The following is a 19,368-nucleotide window of genomic DNA, read 5'->3' as shown; positions in this document are numbered from 1 at the left end:
AAAAATAATAAAATACAGTGACATTTCTGTGTATAGGCCTGCTGGAAAAAGTGGTATTGTGGGCGCAGGGCTGGCTGTTTTAAACTGGGCTAAATGACGCAGCGTCTGCCTCTATGATTCCCCATATAGCTTTAATAATACGCTAAGATATAGGCGACACTGTTTTTTTCATATATGTATAGGGGGAAAGTAGTTTTTCACACACACTTGTTGAAACATTGCTCTCAAAAGCTTGCTGGGAGTAGGTTTAGGTGTAGGTTTAGCCGTGTCAGACCCAAGTCTTGCATCATACAGCACAATAAAACGTATATTCCCATAGCTGCTTTTTGTGGTGAGCGCGCGCTACGGTAGTCACTCCACGGCGGGGCTTGGCGGGGCTTGGCGGAGCTCGGGTTTCAAGAGGGGCCTCCACCTCCGAGAGTCCTGAATGGACGTGGAGGTGGTGCAGAAAGAAAGGGGGGAAGAGGAGGCGGAGGAACAGGCGACGGAGACTTGGAGAGAAGACCAGGAGAAGACGTGTGGTTAGAGCTGCTGGGAGTAAAGTCACATACACACAATTGAAACCCCCTTTCGCTCGGCTTATGGGGTCACGCCGGCTCGGGATGTGCTCCACTGCTCCCGTACTGCCCGCCGCGGAAGGAGACGCCGAATGACAGCCACGTCCAAGCCCCGCGCGCGCTAATTAGGAAAACCTGTGGGCCAATTAATTAAAAGCGCGAGGACGAACGGAGCGGACGGATTGGTGGAGGGACCCAGCGCACGAGGTTGGTGTCGCAAGTGGAGCGCGCTGCTGCCGCTTGTGAACTTTTATCTAGCGGTTGTTTTTTTTTGAAAGTTTTGTAAAGTTGTAAGCCGTTGCAAACGTGGCCATTTTTCTGGAGTAACTTATGCCCCAAACGGTGGTGAGTTTCCCCCCTTGTCGTTGGTTCGACTCCGTTTTTTTCCTTGGTGTTTTTTGACGTGTTTTATTGGCGTGCCGAACAAGTTGTCTCGGCACACAGTATCACCGCACTATTTCCTTTTGTTTTTAATGAACGACTTTATGAAGCGGCTTCTGAAACTTTTTTTTTTTCCTCCTCCTCAACCAGCGTCGTGTCTGTTTCTGTGTCTGTGGCTCCTAAACTCTGTCTTTAGCTGGATTCGTTTTCTGTTTACCACTAAAAACTTTGGCAGCTATCATTTTTCTTCCAGCTATGCCACAATTTCCAAAACAATACAGTCTAACTATGCAAAAAGTGTCCATTGGATATTGAGTATTTGGTCCATTAGCTGTAATAATCTTCTTTAGGCTTCTTGGGCACTTTTTGTTTTTCCATAGGAGGATATTACATTATTAAACCTGTGCCTTAAGTTTTATTCAAAATCTTTCTCAAATTTTGGGTCAAACAGCCTCTAGTACTTCCCATAGTGTTCTAATGTACTCACTTGTCCTCATTGTTGTCCGGTTAGCCATTTAAACCATTCCGCATTCCTGTTTATTGTACACATTTTCATTGGAATTCTGTTGATTGACGTTTCGCCCAATGGGTCCAGCCTATTGACTGCATCTCAGACTGCGTGGTGTGTTCATGTGCCCTCTGTCTGCTCCCTGAACCCTAAAATTTTGCTCTCCTCTGCTTTCAGTTAGCCAGGAATGTTCTGCTTCCTCTGCCTTAGCTTTGTCCCAATACCCCATGAATTCTCCAACCCCCCCACCCCCCCATCCAGCCAGGCGCTATACGACGGCGAGAAGCTGGGTAACTCCTCAAGCAAGAAGCCCGTAAATCAGTTTGAGCAGTGAGCAAATAGGCTACTGTTTAGAAGTTGTCCAGGCTGCCACCGGGAGACCGTAGTTGGATTATTGGAGTGAGGTAGGACCAGCAGGGAAGAACTTGTCACACTATTGCATCAGAATTTGTGCCTGTGCGATTTTAGGGTTGTTTTTGGTTACAATTTTGGAGGAACGTTCCATTGCGAGGTGGTCAAGATGGTGCAGAACAGCTGTTTCTACTTGGAGCTTAAAGGGAAGTCTTGTCATATGGCTTTCTCATTGAAGGCAAAGGTTGTGTGCTATCACAGTTCAAAAACTATTTCCTCTTTTTGAATAGAAAAATGTGGCACATTTCGTAACTTTTTTTTGACAAATTTGGGAATATGATGATTGAGTTTGACCTTTTTACTTTTTTCAGTTCCACTCTTGTTGTGACATGTAAGCATTTTAGTCATCACTGAATTGCAAAAAAAATCAAAGTTCTCTGAAAAACAGGTTTGGTAGGAAGGTCACTTTTTGCATTTTTATCCTACTTTCTTGGAGTGTTTTTTTCACAAAAGTTTTAGTAAGCAGAATTTGCAATGAAATTTGAAAGTTATTTTATCTTTATGTGCTGCAGTTGAGAATGTGCGTACTGGAGCTACACGCTCTGCCATTCTACTTTACAGCTGACGTTGTAAAGTGGTGGGCCAACAACCAAAAGTGGCTTACAGGCATGTTCCTACTAGTGGGTCAGGGAGTTCAAAAGCAGAAATGATTATGGTTTTCTTCATACTTGTGCTTTGCTATTTGGAGCATTTAACCATGTTTTTTTTTTTCTTCTGATCAAATTCTACCTTGAGTTTAGTGTTCTCACAAGTATCGAAAATCAGATACTAAGCAAAATGAGATACTCGTTTGAACAAGTATCGATACTAAAAAGTGACATCAACGGGACAGAAATGAACTTTACCATTTAGAATGAGCTTGAGCTGTATCAGAACAAGTATAAGACACACAGACTAGTATACACACATGGACCACTATGGAACCTACCTGGACGACTGAGGGATTACACAGATATAAGGCCACATGGGAATAGAAAAAGTAGTATTTGTTGAAAATTACATTCTACTGTCTAAAAAATGTATATTTTTAAAAAATCTTATCAGAATCTATTATCGAGTCTGCTCCTTGGTATCCAAATAGTTTGAAATTTTTGTATTGTGACACTACTTGAGCTCTCATTACCGGTAATTATTAAGTTATTCTTTGGCGTATTTGGGCTTTGTGCTTCTCCAGTGCTCAAAACACTTGGCTCCACTATGTGATGTCATTAGGTGGTAGTGCATACACCTTCACTATACTTTTTAAACTCACTTTTGCCTCAATACGCAGCTAACCAACTTTGAAGCTAACTTCATCTATGCTTTTCATTCACTCCCGATACTCTTTAGAATGTTCACATTTTCCATAAACGTAGACGTTACAGAAAATCTGACGTGTTCAGAAGAAATCGTAAGACTCTTTAAATATACTGTTGGGCCAACTTGCAAATTTTTGGATTTCTAAAAAGTTGAGTTTCTCTGCAAATCAGTGTTTAAATTTTTCTTTTTAAATCCTTACTTTGCTGGATGTAAGTTTATCATTGTTCATCAACTCTAAGCTGTAATTCTAGTTTTATCCACCTGCATGTATCACAATGCGTCTTTTAAAACCAGGATGCTACTTAGCTGTTCAAAGCAGCTCTAACAACCACCCTTTTGTTCTACTTTGTTAAAGGTCCGTGTTAAGTCTACGGTAACCCTCGACAACCTCAAAGAACCCGAGGATAACCACTCACCCCAGCTTACCTCCTACTTCCTTACCTCCGAGCACCTCACTTTATGCCCTAGTAAACTGCTCCAATTCTCCTCACCCCAACTCACCAGTGGCACGCAGCCATCCTCTTGAATTACAATCGGTTTTCGACAATACTCGGCCAAGACAAAAGTTATCAAACAAACAAGAACACAGCTCATGCCCAATTTGACACTTAAATTGGACACAGCGAAACTTTTGTTCTGCACGGCTTTGATACAAGTTTAACATTTGTACAGCCAAGGTCAAGTGCGTTAAGTATTACTTTCTACACAAGTTTTGATAAGAAGTCTCCTTAAAGGCTTTAAGTCCACGCTGTGCCAACTCAGCTTAGCGTTGCGGTATTACGATTAGCTCATAGAGGGCTGCTAATGCTAATAACCACTGGCCTGATGTTTTAAATGGATGCTTTTGAGTTGGCGTGTGTTGGGTCGTGTCCTCAAAGCACCATTGACTGCGATTTTATTTATTTTCTTGTTCAGTTTTGTGGGAGGAAAGCAAGCAAACCTGGCAACGTCTCTGAGGAATCATGCTTTAAGTGCCTGGCTAAGACGTTAGCCTGAGGACACAGAATTCACCTCCATTTATAGACCTTTATAGGTGAGGCTTGTAATTTCATAGTATGGGCAAGAACCAGATGTCACCACCTCGCTCCAACAGTTTGTCTGGTTCTTCTTCTTGAGGCAGCCATATTGGGTGGGATTTTTAAAGATGCATTTTAAATTTTGTGTTGACCTTTTAGTCATTCTTAAAGGGGCACTATGTAAGTTTTCTCTTTGGAGATTCAGCCTCCTTGTCGCTGTGCAAATGTTACTGCTTTGACTGGAATGTCCCGCAGTATGGCATTGAATTAATCTATCTAGCATTGTTTTTAGTAATTGTTCAAAAATACCTTGTTTTCATAGAGTTGTAAAGTTTAATGCCATGTGTGGAACAGTCCGAGCAACTCCAAGCAGATGGCATAGCCTCATCCAGAAAAGTTACACCGTGCACCTTTTTAATATCCAGTTTAAAGTTGTCTTGCTGTTTTTCTTTTTCTATTCTTTATGAAGTGCTTCAGTGCATTTTCAAAGACTATTACTTTTATTGGGCTATCCTGTGTATTGCCAACAGAGGGCGTCAGACTCTAATCAACACATTTTTTACAAACAGCTGAAAAAGGCACATTTGGTTTTCCACATTTCCATTGAGAAACACTGTCTTAAGTTATAAAACACATAATACCAGTTCAAGAGTGTCAGTATTCATTTAAAAAAGCCACACCAAAGCCTGATATGTCCCCTTTAAGTCTGGTGTTTTTGCTGTGGTCCAATAGAACCCATTAAACGCACTGTAAACACTTTTTATGTACTCCATGGAAAGATGCTTCAGAGCTCTGGCAACCTCCCTCTCAAATTCAACGTACAACAGACACATTTTGCCATTTTTTCCTTTGCGCAGTGGGCAATTTTAGTCACGTTTTAGAGAAGACTTTTTTTAAGATGAGTAACAGTGGTCAGAAGTGAATGCATTGTGAATCATGCTTTGCTAAACTCAAACCTTCAGGGTGGATGCTAGCATGTCTTTAGCCAGTCAACGGTCTAGTAATTACGGCCAGCTATCTGGGAGCCATTGGGATTGAACGTGGACCACCAAACCTTTCATTACGATCAGTTTGCTCCCAAAGTAGTTTAGCTTTTTGAGAGAAACATTTGGTAGAAGTGGTAATGGTGGTACTTGTAGTTTTACAGAGGTATTCTAGTGGGCTGTAGTTGGGACAATGAGATTTGAGTAGTGGCTTTAATGAATGGCTTTTGTTGGTGACACTGGACAGAAGGAGGAGGAGGTTATTGAACTAAATTACAAGTTAAAGGTCCATCCATCTTGCTGTCACCCATGTGTTTTGTAGTGACAAATTATTTAAATCGCTTTGATTTTGTTGACCAGTTTCAGGGAGCATTGGTCGCAAGTATATTTCTTAAATCTATAGAGTTCATAATCTTGAAACTTTGACATGTCCCAACCAATATGCCTACAATTTCAGATTTAAATCACATTTTAGATTCTGTAGTTGATGCATTTGATCGTAGTAGTTGTATCGATCAACTACTAAATTGGTGTACCGGTAATTTAAAAATGTTTTGAATGTCCCCCGAAACCTCGAGCAAAGCCACTTGTCTAATTTACATGAACATGGATGACAAAATGCTAAAATGACAGTAAGTGGTCTATACTTCTGTTTCATATATTGCATGATTAGAGGGACCGATGTATCAGTTGTCCAATACATCAAGCTGATATTTGTACTTTTTAATGCATCTGCTGTCTGCCTTAAATCTAAAGCAGAGGCCAGTATTTGGTTTGGGCTGATCAACTGCATACAATTATTTGAACACTTTCATGCAGCACACTTCTTTGAAACTACACTGTTCTCTTCTCCAGATTGTACTAAACAGTGTTATGGAAAAATATTGTCAACAGCTTATCAGCGTTTGGGTTCTCCGGGTCTCTGTATTGGCATTGACCATGAAAAAACATTGGTCGATCTCTTTTAAGATCCAAAAATGTGAAGGAAAAAGTTCCCATATTGAACAGCCTTTATTCTTGGTTGTGGCTTTGTTGGTGCTACATTTCAAGTGCTTTTATTTAATTTGAAGTCCAAATTGAGTCCAAAAAATGTGCTTTGAACAAATCCGTCTGGTTGTCCAAACAATAGCCTCATTGTGCCAGCTCTGGAGTTTGACATCATTTATGGGCTGAGGGCTGGTAGCGCTACAGGAAATCAGAGCTAATCTTCTCTCAGCGCTGTAGCGAATAATTGGCGCGGGCTGGTGCCTGGGTGGAATCCTGGGTAGACTGCGATGCTGCAGAGGGGTCCAGGTGGCTCTACCTACTCTACCTGGTCTGGCTCTGATTATCGCCCATGTGCTGGTGCATTCTTCCCCCCTCCACACTGCGGCTCTGTTCCATGGCACATCGTTTGATCGTGGGTTGGAGGTGAGGGGCAGATGTGAGGGACACGCACTGGAGATAGACCAAAAAAGGACTGGAGGCTGCACTCGTCCCAGTGTTTGTACGGGCACATTGTCACTGAACTGTTGTGTTGAAGTAATGAGGAGAAGGATGATGTGTTGAACAAACAGAGCAGAGTGATATACGTTTTCCATTACTGTTGTACTTGATGCAGTGTAAACATTAGTGATTCCAAATGAAGTGGTTTCTGTGACTGTCGTAGGGGTGAGCAATAGTAAGTTTTTATTCTGCCCTTTTTTTTTTTTTTACAGCCTTGACAGTCATTAGGCATCATACTCACTTATGATTTGGCTGGCTCCATGGAGACTCAGGCTTGAGTTTGGGGGATGTGACTGTATAAATGCTTATAAACATGATGATGTGTTGATATGAACTTGCACTGAGAGATCTGAGGACTTGACTAAGACTAGTTCTTAGTGACTTGGACTTGAACAATGAGGACTAGTTTGGACTTTGTAATTTGTGACATGACTAGAGTCTAATATGCAGTTGATGAAATATCCATATGTGAGTCCCAACACTGTTGTCTTTTCCAGAGCACTAGCTCCCCTGGTACGTGGGCATCATGAGTTGGAGCTTCCTGACGCGGTTACTGGACGAGATCTCCAACCACTCGACATTTGTGGGGAAGATCTGGCTCACGGTGCTCATCGTCTTCCGCATCGTGCTGACGGCAGTGGGCGGAGAGACCATCTACTACGATGAGCAGAGCAAATTTGTGTGTAACACGCAACAGCCTGGATGCGAAAATGTGTGTTACGACGCCTTCGCCCCACTATCACATGTGCGATTCTGGATCTTTCAGGTGAGCTGCAGTCACGTGCACTTAATGGTATAACCTTCAGGGGCTGACCAGATTTGTGTGTACAGGTCATCATGATCACCACTCCCACCATCATGTACCTGGGCTTTGCCATGCACAAGATCGCTCGCATGGATGACAGCGAGTACAGGGTGGTCCGCAACCGCAAGAGCAAACGCATGCCCATTGTGAGCCGTGGAGCTGTGAGGGACTACGAGGAGGCTGAGGACAACGGAGAGGAGGATCCTATGATCGCCGAGGAGATCGAGCCCGAGAAGCCAGAGAAGCCCGACAAAGGTCAGGACATTCTACTGTAATCTAATGCTGTATTATGAGACCTGGAGTCTTGTCTGAAGGACATTGTATAAGATTCCCGTATTGAGTGTGTGCTGCCCCCCTCAGGCTCTGAGAAGAAGCACGACGGGCGGCGGCGGATCCTGCGTGATGGTCTCATGAAGGTGTACGTGTGCCAGCTGCTGTGGCGCTCTGCCTTCGAGGTGGCCTTCCTGTTTGGACAGTATGTCCTTTATGGCTTTGAAGTCATCCCATCCTATGTGTGCACGCGCTCGCCCTGCCCACACACGGTGGACTGCTTTGTGTCTCGCCCCACGGAGAAAACCATCTTCCTGCTCATCATGTACGTGGTGTCCTTCCTGTGTCTGCTGCTCACTGTGCTGGAGATCCTTCACCTGGGCATTGGGGGCATTAGAGATTCTTTCCGCCGTCGCGCGGCTCATAACCCTCGCCCCCGACCTCCCCTGTCCGGGCCAGCCATACCCACTGCCCCGCCTGGCTACAATGCCACCATGAAGAAGGAGAAGCTCAAGAGACAGCTTAGAGACTCTCCTATGGGCGACTCTGGGCGGGAGAGCTTCGGGGACGAGGGCCCCTCCTCCTCTGAGCTGGAGCGCCTCAGGAGGCACCTGAAGCTGGCCCAGCAACACCTGGACCTGGCCTACCAGGTGGACGAGGGCAGCCCGTCCCGGAGCAGCAGCCCGGAGGTCAACACGGCCGCTCAGACCGCAGCTGAGCAAAACAGGCTCAACTTTGCCCAAGAGAAGCACGGGGAGACCAGCGGGAAAGGTATGTGCCCTGAGTATCAACACAAGCTCATGACAACATATTTGACATAGTTTACATTTAACATCACACTGTGTATAATGTGCCCAGTAGTGGCGCCTAAATCACTCTGCTCTTGTTCAGGGTACATTTGTAAACACATTAGCCCTCATTTTGACTCTGCCCTTAGCTATTAAAGTGTGGAGTTTCCAGTGTTGACTCGATTTATTTTTTGTCTTTTTTCAGGAATCCATGCCTGAGCGTGCTTCCTGCTTGTGTGTCGTCCGCTCGCCCGGCCCTCTCCACGGCTCAGCGCGGCACAGGAAGCACATATGGGAATGCAGTCAGACCACTGAGACTGGAGACCAAAGTGTGTGAAAGCAGTGTGCAAGTGTGCATATATGTGTGTGTTTGTATGTGAGGAGGAACGTGCCTTTCAGTATTCCAGGGCCATGAGCAGGCCCACAGATCATCTCCAGACTTGAAAGCCTGCCACATCTCCAGTCTGTGCTTGCAGACGCTCCAGACCTTCTTTGTCCACTCAGTACTCGTGTTTCTCCAGGACCCATCAGGATTACCCACCATGTTTCCTCTGTGACACTGCCCTCTTTGTGGAGAAGCAAGCAGACGCATTTTTACGGCGGCTTTTGTGTTAGATTTTTTTTTCTTAATTTAAAATCCACTTGTCAAAAAAGAAACAAAAATCTTTGATAGATTTTGAAGCCTGTATCCAATCGGCCAAAAAAATGTTTACCTGGGAAATGCTTGAATTCTTTATATCGACCGGAAATGTTCCAAGAAATTTCCAAGATTTGTTTCTGTTTTAGTACAATAATGTTTAATGCCTGATTTATTATTTTGTTTTACTTTACCGTCATGGACCAAATGTGTAGATGCTCCTAGATCTGCCGAAGGAATTCCTTTTTGTTAATATTCACGTGAGCAGTTTCCATTTCCCATGTTGTGCCATTTCATATGAGGAAATGATTTTGCCTTTTAGTTGAACCAGCTGTAAACATCGGTCTTCTGTGCAACTGTCAGAATTCCTCCCACTTGAGCGGACATTTCGGGGTGAGCCATATTTTCCAGCGCATGGAGGAGACGGGGGAGGACAGAGGAGCACACAGCCTGGTGCCAGTGTGTCAAAGTCGGGCACTTGTCGGGGACTCGCTGATGCCACGGAGCTGTACCATGCTGTAGTTATGTAATCATCTCATTCCACTTTGTTTTTTTTTTTACTTAGTGTAAGGTACGACGTCGCGTTTTGACTCTTGATCTGTTTTCTATGGCAAATTTTGTAGTTTTTGTAACTGTAGAGATTATTTTTCTTCAGAGTTAATAAATATATTTGAACATGATAACATCTCTGGAACTTACCGCTTGGTTCTTCAGTTGTCGATAGGAAAGTAAGTTAACTAACGTAAATGACTGATGGATGTGAATGAGTACTATAATAATACTGTGTATTCTCTGTTCCAAATCCCTATTTCAAAAGTTTCTATGTAAAAAGACCAACTTTTAAAATTGGGTTTGTAAGGCCATCTAGAGGCCTAACATGAACATTACACCAATTTAGTTCTGAACAGCCAATTTGGAAATAAAACCGTCTTTTTAGCTACAAACACTAAACATTTTAGCCAAGACATTTAAGAAAACATGTTTTTCCTCAATTCTGGATGTATTTATCCCAAAAAACGTCCCTTGTGAGAGCTTGCATCGCCACAAACCTGTTACTTGGCCTGGTGGAGGGCCTCCTGCTTGTATACTACTTCTTCCTATTACTAAAACTACCCACCTCTTTAATTAATTGAATAGTATTGACCAAACACTTTTGCAGAGGTGCAGGCCTATGTGCCACCTCCAGAAAATTGCAGGGTGTTGCTTTAAATACCAGTGGTTGTACTTTATATATCCATGGCATGCAACCTATAGAATAAATGAAATGGCTTAAAAAAAAAATCTATATTTTTTTCATGTATATTTGCAGTATACATTATTTAGAGTAATAAAATAATATATAAATAATAAAATAAAATACTGACACAACCATTACTCCGGAGGGGAAAAAAACGCTTTATTTTTTTGTACAGCAACAAAAACATTCCCTTTACGCATATTACATTTTCTATAGTTTAATATTTGTGTAATCATCTACAAACTCTCCTCTATTCATTGTAACGCTTTCATATGCACGCACACTCCTCTGGTATAATATTAGGCAGGGTCTCGTACTTGAAAGAATAGCCTCCGTCTGACGTGGTGGTGATGCGCACGGACCTCATCCTCCCCGGCACCGGCGCGCAGCACTGGACCATACCCAGACGCGCCGCGGCCCTCTCCGGAGAAGAACAGTTCCCCTGGCAGTAGTAGAAATCCAACGTTTTCGGGTCAACTATCCAATTATCCCACCCCAACTCCTCAAAACTTATCTGTACGCGCGCACGGCTGCAGTCCCCCAGCGTCTCCAGCGAGGGGCGTTGTAGCAAATCCAACTCAGACGGCGACCAAGGCATCCCTACACTTCTAGATTTCCGTTTTGGCACGTGGTTTTTGATGTTTAAACTCAAAAAAGGCAGCTTGTCTTCGTCATCATTGCATATGCATTCTGGACAGTCGATCTCGAGCGAAAACGCGCCGTGTCCAATTGTTTTTAGCGCGTCCTGGTTCAAGTTGTACGTGCTCCACCCGTCCTGAGAGCGGTGCGCGGGGGCGGGGGAGGCCGAGAGGAGAGGCTGGGGCCCGGAGGTGAGCACGGACAAGGGCGCGGAGGAGTTCAGAGGGAGGTCTAATCCGGAGAAGAACCAGAGCTGCGCGGATGTGACCGAGGACACGTGCGGGTCTATGGACGGGTGAAAGGTGAAGGTGAAGGGGCTGAGGGGGGAGGAGGAGGAGGGGTGTCCCGGGTCAGACTTGGCACAGGAGTGTTCTGAAAGAAGTAAAATATTTGGGATTTTAATTAATATGTGATATATTTAGGAATAATTATGACATCTAAAATAATGTGGTGGACTTTAAGCACTATGGAACTTTTCTGGTGCCTGCTTGTCTCCATGGAGATGTTATTTCTTGCCTGTTTGAATATTTTGCATCTATTAAAATAGATGGCTATTTATTTAGCTATTCAAAGCGACAAAAATACAACTGCAAAAAACATGTCGCTCCTCCACAGACCTGACCTGACCTGACTTGAACCGAATCTCGTGGTGTCTCCGGCTTGGCTTCATGGAGATAGATGTGTTTAATGCCATATTGTGAAATATTCCAGGCTGAAGCAAGACTATCTCCATGGCGACAGGCAGATGCAGGGTCCTCTAGCAGAAAAATTACATGTAGTGCTCCTTTAAGTTTATATGGAAATAATAGTTCTACATTTTGAAGTAAATCTACTAATGTGGAGGGTAAAGGAAAATTCATTACTATTACAAATAGTTCAAGACCACCACTACTATTTGTAGCGTACTACTACCTACCTCCTACTACTACTAGTACTACTAGAACTACTACCTACCTCCTCCTCCTACTATTACTACTACTAGAGCTACTACCTACCTCCCACTACTACCACCAATACTATTACTACTACTACTAGAACTATTACCTACCTCCTACTACTACCACTATTACTTATTACTACTACTAGAGCTACTACATACCTCCTACTTACTACTTCTACTACTACTAAAACTACTACTATCTCTCATTACTACCATTACTCTACCACTTCAACTACCCCTACTACTACTAGAGCTGCTACTATTTCTCTCCTTCTTTCTTATATCAGATACACACTTTTTACTTAATTGAAAAGTACTGACTGCAAAATGTACCAAGTTTTTACATAAATATTCTTTTCATTAATACATTTCAAACGTTACACAAAGCTTAAAATGCATCTGCTCGCGTTGCAGATCCCTCAACACGCGCATTTTGATTTCAATCTTTCTCACAATTTCTGCAAATTAGTTTAGAAAAACACAATATCATCTTACCAGAACTTGCAAACAGAATAAGTTGCATATCATCTTGTTGCTCCACACTTCCATAATCCAGCCTCTCTGCCCTGGTCTGGAGCACGCTTCTTCCCAGCTTCCTCCTCTCCTCGTCGGACGCCGGAACCTGCGGCACCTCCTCCACCCCCAGGCCCTCCAGGAGTTTGAGCTTGACCCAGGACAGCACCTCGTCTCTGGGTTGATCTTCCTCTACCACCACCCCTTTGCCGGAGACGCAGAGGAGAGCGACGAGCGACCACAGCACCATGACGGACAAAGGAATTCAAAATGTGCACTTCGAGATGAGGGTTAGAGGGTTTTGTTGCCACTAGAAAGAAACTGATAATGGTACGACCTTGGAAGTGTGTTTTTTGTATGAGATATTCACACACTTTTAATATATTTTAACTTGTGGTGTGAGTAGCAAACATCTAGAAACTTTATGTTCAAAATATAAATCTTGAAAATAGGTTGTATTGATCGAATAAAATGCTAACTGACTATAAAAAATTGGTTTAGTGTTTTGACTGTAAACATTCTTATCTTGTGAGTTTTCTCACTACACCAGATGTTTTGTTCTGAGTATCCTTGAAACTCTGCTGCAGTATTCTGTAAAGTTTGTCAGTTGTACATTGTGCCACAAGTGCAATGTTATGCTACATGTATCTACCGGATTTAACATGTTTTTTTTATTCTTCTAGTTTTTTCCCAGTGCAAGCTCATGAGATTTGATTACAATAATTCAATGAACAATAATATAAAAAATGTTAAAGATGTGTGTGTGATATGCGTAAAAAACAAGACAAAACAAAACATTAATATAAAAAAATATATATATATAATAAAATATAAGTAGGAATTTTATTTCAAATGCTTTACAAATCATTAAAACAACTTCATGAGTACTTATTTTCAGAATTAATTAAATAGACTTGTACACAGTTACATAACCAACAGTATGGGAGGATTGCGTACTTACTTTAACACAGCTCGATACAGTGTAATTAGACTACGGTTTTGGTTAGAGTTAAAGAGTCAGGTAATTAAATGTAGTTACATAGTACTTAATAAAAATTTAAAAAACAACTCATAGTCAATGTAGCCAGTGGTGCAATCTAATGAAGTAAAAGTAGTAAACTACAGTACTTGGGTATATAATTTAGGTATCTGTACTTTACTTCACTACATTTGAGAGCAGTGTCTGAGCCTTTTTGGTTTTTTGGTTTTTTTTTTTTGCATGTTCATAGTTTGAGCAAAGAGAAACATAACAAAATCATTATATTTAAAGCCTTATAAGACCACAAAATCTCTGAAATACTTTCTTTTTATTCTTTAAGTAAGCCTAAGCAGATATTTTTTTATTTGATGCTTTTTTTTCCCCTTGAATATTTTTTGCTTCACTATCTATTTTTACTGAAGTAACAAAATTGAGTACATTTCCATCACTGAATGAAGCTTACAGGGACAAGTGATCTAAGGCCCTATACCATTCTGTTATCCCTATTTTATTTTATTTTGTTTTGTTTTCTTTTATTTTTTGTTTTTATTGTATGTTTTATTATTATTATTATTATTATTATTATTATTATTATTATTATTATTATTATTATTATTATTATTATTATTATTATTATTTATTTATTTATTTTTATATTAAACCTCTATAGTCCGTGCTTTTCATGTTTTATGAAATTACATTAGCCTGTTTTCTAAATTTATTTGATTTACAATAATGGCCCTAAAACGTATTAACTAAACAGTGACCTCTCGTGGCAGGCGGGTGTAAAAATAACTGCTCTCCCGCTGGTTGTTATGGAGACCTTTCACCTTTACGTTGTCTCGTTAATTGCTTTAATAAATCAAAAATGTTAACGTGGCTAAGTTAAATTTAGAGTAATGCGCCATAAAATGTTAACATGTTTTGATTTAATTTCGCAGTTTTGTTATTAAGTAAGTTTTAAGTAGCCTCCAGAAAAACAACGATATACGTGGCTAGCTTAATAGGCCTTGAAACTTGTGCTAGCTTAATAGACGTTGAAACTTTGTTAGCCAAAACCTGCACGTTTTATTTTGAACACGGTACGAAAAGGGGTCTGTAATTTGCTATTTTAGCTTTAATTTTATTTTCATAATTAATATTTCTTCTCATATTTATGTTAAAATGCTAAAAATGTGTCAAGCTAGCTCATTAAATAGAAGCCTAGCCCTGTTTAGCCCATCACTATTTATAATCGGTGATGCAAAGAAAACTTAGAAAAAATTTAGCCTATTTAGTTACAAAATACTGAATAACGGAATTAAAATGTATTTTGTCACATTACATGGGCCAGGCAGAGTGCTGTATTCTGAATACCCTGAATAATTTTACACAGAGATTTATTATATCAGTATATAAAAAAATAAAATTGATAGGCTCTGTAATTACAAACAGCTCGGTTTTTGTTGCACTGTTTGTTATGCATTCATTCATGTCCAATTAGAGTCGAAAAATCACCCAAGGATGAGATGAGCTGTGTTTTCTTTTCACCACGTAGCTATTGCTTTAAATTTAGGAAAGTAATTGTTCTGAAAACCACCAAATGAAAGAATAACTGCACTTTTTCATTTGGAATACAGGTACTCAAAGTTAGTATTCAGGGTGCATTTATTTGGTACATGTATTCAGTTACATCACAGCACTGCCTTTAATGTATTTTTGATCTGTTATAGAGCTCCTTAAGGCCTAAACCAGAGAAGAACCAGAGCTGCGGGGATGTGACCGTGGAGAGGTGAGGGTCAGGATGGACGGGTGAAAGGTGAAAGGTGAAGGGGCTACGGGAGGAGCGGTGTCCAGGGTCAAACTCAACGCAGGAATGTTCTGAAAGTAAAAAATTTTTTTGCATGTATTTAATCAGATTTTTTTTTCTCACTATGAATAACTAAATACTAACTAAATAGCCGACTTCAAAACCATGCATTCTTAATTTGAGTGGGGTCGCCTCTCCACAGACCTGACGTGAACCTGGTGGTGCCTCTGGCTTGGCTTCATGGAGATAAATACATTTAATGCCATACTGCAAAACATTCTAGGCAAAAGCAAGAACATCTTCATGGCGACAAGCAGGTGACAGGCCCTCTTGCTAGAAAAGTTACACGTAGTACTCCTTTTCATTCAGTACATGTATTCAGCTTCTCCCCGACACTGCCTATAATGTATTTTTAATCTATTATAGAGTGCCTTACTAGTTGTTTGAAATATTCTACACATTTAAAGACTATATTTGCTTTCGTTTTGCCTAAATGTTGTGTTTTTGCAGGACTTTGTAAAAGAAGTAGCCTTGAGTTGTCTCCTAACCAGCCTGCAGTGTCACGTCCCACCCAGTGTGCCCCCTCCATGCTGCGGAGACATGTGTGAGGTAAGCACATGTGGCGCTGTGGCTTAGTTGGTTAAAGTGCCTGTCTAGTAAACAGGAGATCCTGGGTTCGAATCCCAGCAGTGCCTATTTGCTGCAACAATTAGACAGACAATAAAATAGTTTAGATAAGAGTTGACAACAATTGTATGCTCATCACCAACAAAGATAATTGCTGTTATATCACCAGAATGTGCAGAAAAAAACAATTTGTTCACATGGGGAGTTGTCAGTGGTGGAATGTAACGAAGCAAAAGTAGAAAAGTACCGTAGTTAAGTACAAATCTTAGGTATCTGTACTTTATTTGAGTACATTTTTAGGGTGATACTTACTTTTACTTTTATTACACTACATTTGGGAGCAGGTATCTGTACTTTCTACTGCACTACATTTTTGAACTGGACTGAACAGTAGACCTGCTGAAAAGGCTGAGGGTTCATTTTCAAGTTCATAATTTGAGCAAAAATATACAAATAAAAACAGGAGAAATGATCGATTCAGTTGTTTCTGTTGAACAAAATTCAGCACAAATCTTTTAACAGAATCGATACATTTGAAGCTTCATTAGATTTCAGAATATGTGTGGAATACCTTGACTTTTTACTCTTTACGAACATTTTTTAAACAGGTACTTTGATCATTTTACTTAAGTAGACGTTTTCATGTGAAACTTTTACTTGAGTAGATTTTGCTCCGGTATCTGTACTTTTACTTAAGGAACAAAACTGAGTACTTCTTCCACCCCTGGTTATTGTTACATGCATGTTGTTATTAATGTTTTATCAATACTTTTTTGCTGCCTGTAGGAACGAACACTATGACTAAGGAATCTCGCTGAGGCCAAACACAGAGAGAATTTGACTGGCTCTTCGCTACAATAATACATGTGAGGTAGGTGTCTTGTGTTAATATATATGTCAGCGCCTGTCTAGTAAACAGGAGATCCTGGGTTCAAATCCCAGCAGTGCCTGTTTGCTTGATTAGTTGATTGAAGCAAATACATTGGATACAGACAGAAACCTGTTTATTTGCTTATATATATCCTCTATACCAGTGGTCCCCAACCATTGGGCTTGGGACTGGTACCGGTCCGTTACGCATTTGCTACTGGGCTGCACAAAAACATTAAATAATTTATCAGCGACTGCATTTTCTCCGATGTAACTTTCGCCCGTGCCTCATGACACGCTAATAAGCTTGTCCATAGATATGTAATGAAAATCCTGATAGAAAATCGCCACAGAAATCTATTTGATGTAGCGGCAAGTATATTATCTGCTCTTGTCTCCGTGATGACGTATCACATATAACACATCAGACACGTCGCCCAAAAGTAGAGCCACAAGCGAGTGAAAATGACCCAAAACAAAAGTCTTTGAAGAACTTTTTAACAAAGGAGAAAAGGCTAACTGAGGAGCCAGAAGAGGAGACTGCAACCTCCAAGAAAAATAAAGCTAAATTTAACAGACAACACCAGGAGTCCTACTTAAAATATGGGTTTGTCGCTAAAGGTGACTCACACGCAGAGTCCGCTCTGCGTAATATGTGGAGGAAAAGCAAATGAGGCAATGAAACCTTCAAAACTACTTCGACACATGGAGACTAAGCACCTGGGATTAAAAGATAAGATTTAGAGTTTTTTGAAAGAAACAAACGTGAGCAAGAAGGAAAGAAACAAGTACAGGGCTCCCACTGATGCAGCGGTGAGTTGTATTTTTTATTTTGCACTAATTTTATTTTTGCCACGCGTAGATGGCTGGTCCGTAAAAATAAAACCTACATTATTCCAGTCCGTGGTGCAAAAAAGGTTGGGGACCCCTGCTCTATACGACCCTTTAAAGTCCTGTATTAAAGCCGCTCTACCTGATTATGACTGTCTTAAAACATCAAAAACAGAACCAGTTGGACTATCATGTCCAGTGTTTCTGTAATTGTTATCAGTGAAAGCTGTATTTGATTTGAACATGTTTACCTCATCTCTGGGACAAAGATAGGCCATAATTATAGAGTTTAAAGTCCATGTCTTACATATGGTTTCTTTTAAATGTCATATATATTTGTGTGTTTGCAAGCCTTACAGAAGATCACCTGAATACTACTTGACGCTAAGGAATATTTCTCAGGCTGACATACACTGGCAGAGGATTTGATTGGCTCTTCTTCATTCGCTCTTGTAATAACATAACACTATACAAACATATGAGGTAGGCGTATTTATGACTCATGGACAAACATGAGACATGGATCCCAGATACATCCTGATAAACTGGTCATTGCTATATGTTAGAGAGTGGCGCTGTGGCTTAGTTGGTTAAAGCGCCTGTCTAGTAAACAGGAGATCCTGGGTTCGAATCCCAGCAGTGCCTATTTAGTTTCCACGCTGAAGGAAGCTGTTTTTAAGCAGCTGTTTCTGCAGTGTGAGTGGGAACAACCCTCCACAGTTACAGGACATATATGTGAGGGGTTAAGAGAAAGCTGCACCCAAACTCATAAGTGAATCTTATCATGTTCAAAATTACATCAAAGGGCATTATGTAACATTTCTGCTTCATCTTCTTGTCTCCATGGAGATGTTTTTGCCTGTAATCTTCCAAAAATTGCTTTAAAGGGTCTGTACCCCATTTTTCCTACTATAAGTCAGTATGTTCTATCTGCCTCTAATTATAAAGCGTTTTATTGACTGATAATCAGGAAGTGTGAGTTAGGATGCTAGGAATGTATAAAGTAAGTGAGGAATAACTTTAGACCACTGCAAACACTGCAAACAGGAGGCGTCCCGATATGTGGACGGCTCCTGAGACCTGGCGTCCACATATGGGGACAACACGTTGAGGGTTGTCTAGGCCATAATGCAAATTTTTAGAAGAAGTGTAACATCATACAAGAACAGCAACAATGCAAATATATTATATTATATATTATATATTTTTGTAAAGGCATATGTCTTCCTGCTCCTGTCAGCATCACTTCACATGAGACACATTGTTCCAAGAGGCACAGTTGTTGTTTCTCATTTTGTTTTGACATTCAGGACAAATGTTGCTGTGTTCAGGGTCTTAATAAATAGTTTTTGCAAATCATTATTCAAATGTTTTATCAAAATGATTAAAATGTCCACATATGAGGATATTTGTTTTAGATCACTTCTCTCAGAAACTACATAATGTAAAAAGATAATTATTTCTATTTACACTTATCAGGTCCAATCAGCCCAAATAACAAGGAGAAATTAATAAAGAATGTCATGCAAGAGCTCGGGTCTTAGGAGGTTAAAATAAACTAGTTCTGTTTTTCACATTTTTAAGACTGAAAAAACAGGTACAGTGCCCTTAAATTGATATTTTACCAAGGAAACATGGATGTAACAGTTAGAGAGGCAGCCTGCTCCTAGTGAGAGTGCATGTTTTTGAGCAGTACAAACACCTGTATTAGAAAAATTCAGGATAGACAAGTTTAATACCATACTGTGGAACATTCCAGGCAGCTCAATAACTAATAACCTCTTTCTCCCACCAGAAGACTTG

At 40.8% G+C, this 19,368-nt stretch overlaps 2 protein-coding genes and 2 non-coding genes across 5 annotated transcripts; 3 read left to right on the top strand and 1 right to left on the bottom strand.

The window, feature by feature from the left end:
- Window positions 1-381: 381 nt before the first annotated feature.
- On the top strand, window positions 382-9,823 carry LOC117382109 (gap junction gamma-1 protein-like). Of its 2 annotated transcripts, none has more exons than XM_033979152.2 (5): window positions 382-764; window positions 7,138-7,406; window positions 7,472-7,700; window positions 7,806-8,486; window positions 8,709-9,823. In XM_033979152.2, exons 2-5 carry the CDS (start codon window positions 7,167-7,169, stop codon window positions 8,720-8,722), a joined length of 1,164 nt encoding a protein of 387 aa, XP_033835043.1. In that variant the 5' UTR covers window positions 382-764; window positions 7,138-7,166; the 3' UTR covers window positions 8,723-9,823. The 2 variants fall into 2 exon arrangements, with proteins under 2 accessions (XP_033835043.1, XP_055082720.1); XM_055226745.1 differs by having other exon boundaries at window positions 525-902.
- Window positions 9,824-10,583: 760 nt separating this feature from the next.
- On the bottom strand, window positions 10,584-12,774 carry inha (inhibin subunit alpha). Its single transcript, XM_033982078.2, has 2 exons — window positions 12,452-12,774; window positions 10,584-11,388 (listed from the first exon to the last, which is right to left on the bottom strand). Exons 1-2 carry the CDS (start codon window positions 12,717-12,719, stop codon window positions 10,646-10,648), a joined length of 1,011 nt encoding a protein of 336 aa, XP_033837969.1. The 5' UTR covers window positions 12,720-12,774; the 3' UTR covers window positions 10,584-10,645.
- A 3,084-nt stretch (window positions 12,775-15,858) lies between these two features.
- On the top strand, window positions 15,859-15,932 carry trnat-agu (transfer RNA threonine (anticodon AGU)). Its single transcript has one exon. It is a non-coding gene; the product is annotated as a tRNA-Thr (tRNA).
- A 2,204-nt stretch (window positions 15,933-18,136) lies between these two features.
- trnat-agu (transfer RNA threonine (anticodon AGU)) lies at window positions 18,137-18,210 on the top strand. The gene has a single exon. It is a non-coding gene; the product is annotated as a tRNA-Thr (tRNA).
- The last annotated feature ends 1,158 nt before the right edge of the window (window positions 18,211-19,368 follow it).

Source organism: Periophthalmus magnuspinnatus, chromosome 2, assembly GCF_009829125.3.
Source record: "Periophthalmus magnuspinnatus isolate fPerMag1 chromosome 2, fPerMag1.2.pri, whole genome shotgun sequence".
Taxonomy (NCBI): Eukaryota; Metazoa; Chordata; class Actinopteri; order Gobiiformes; family Gobiidae; genus Periophthalmus; species Periophthalmus magnuspinnatus.
This window is presented reverse-complemented; position numbering and strand designations above follow the sequence as displayed.

What these genes read in the sequence shown, in the direction of transcription:
- LOC117382109 (XM_033979152.2), top strand. Translation starts at nt 7,167, where the DNA reads ATGAGTTGGAGCTTCCTGACGCGGTTACTGGACGAGATCTCCAACCAC. An exon ending in TGCGATTCTGGATCTTTCAG is followed by an intron (nt 7,407 to 7,471) that starts GTGAGCTGCAGT and finishes TTGTGTGTACAG; the next exon opens with GTCATCATGATCACCACTCC. An exon ending in GCCAGAGAAGCCCGACAAAG is followed by an intron (nt 7,701 to 7,805) that starts GTCAGGACATTC and finishes TGCCCCCCTCAG; the next exon opens with GCTCTGAGAAGAAGCACGAC.
- inha (XM_033982078.2), bottom strand. Translation starts at nt 12,719, where the DNA reads ATGGTGCTGTGGTCGCTCGTCGCTCTCCTCTGCGTCTCCGGCAAAGGG. An exon ending in TATTCTGTTTGCAAGTTCTG is followed by an intron (nt 11,389 to 12,451) that starts GTAAGATGATAT and finishes TACTTCTTTCAG; the next exon opens with AACACTCCTGTGCCAAGTCT.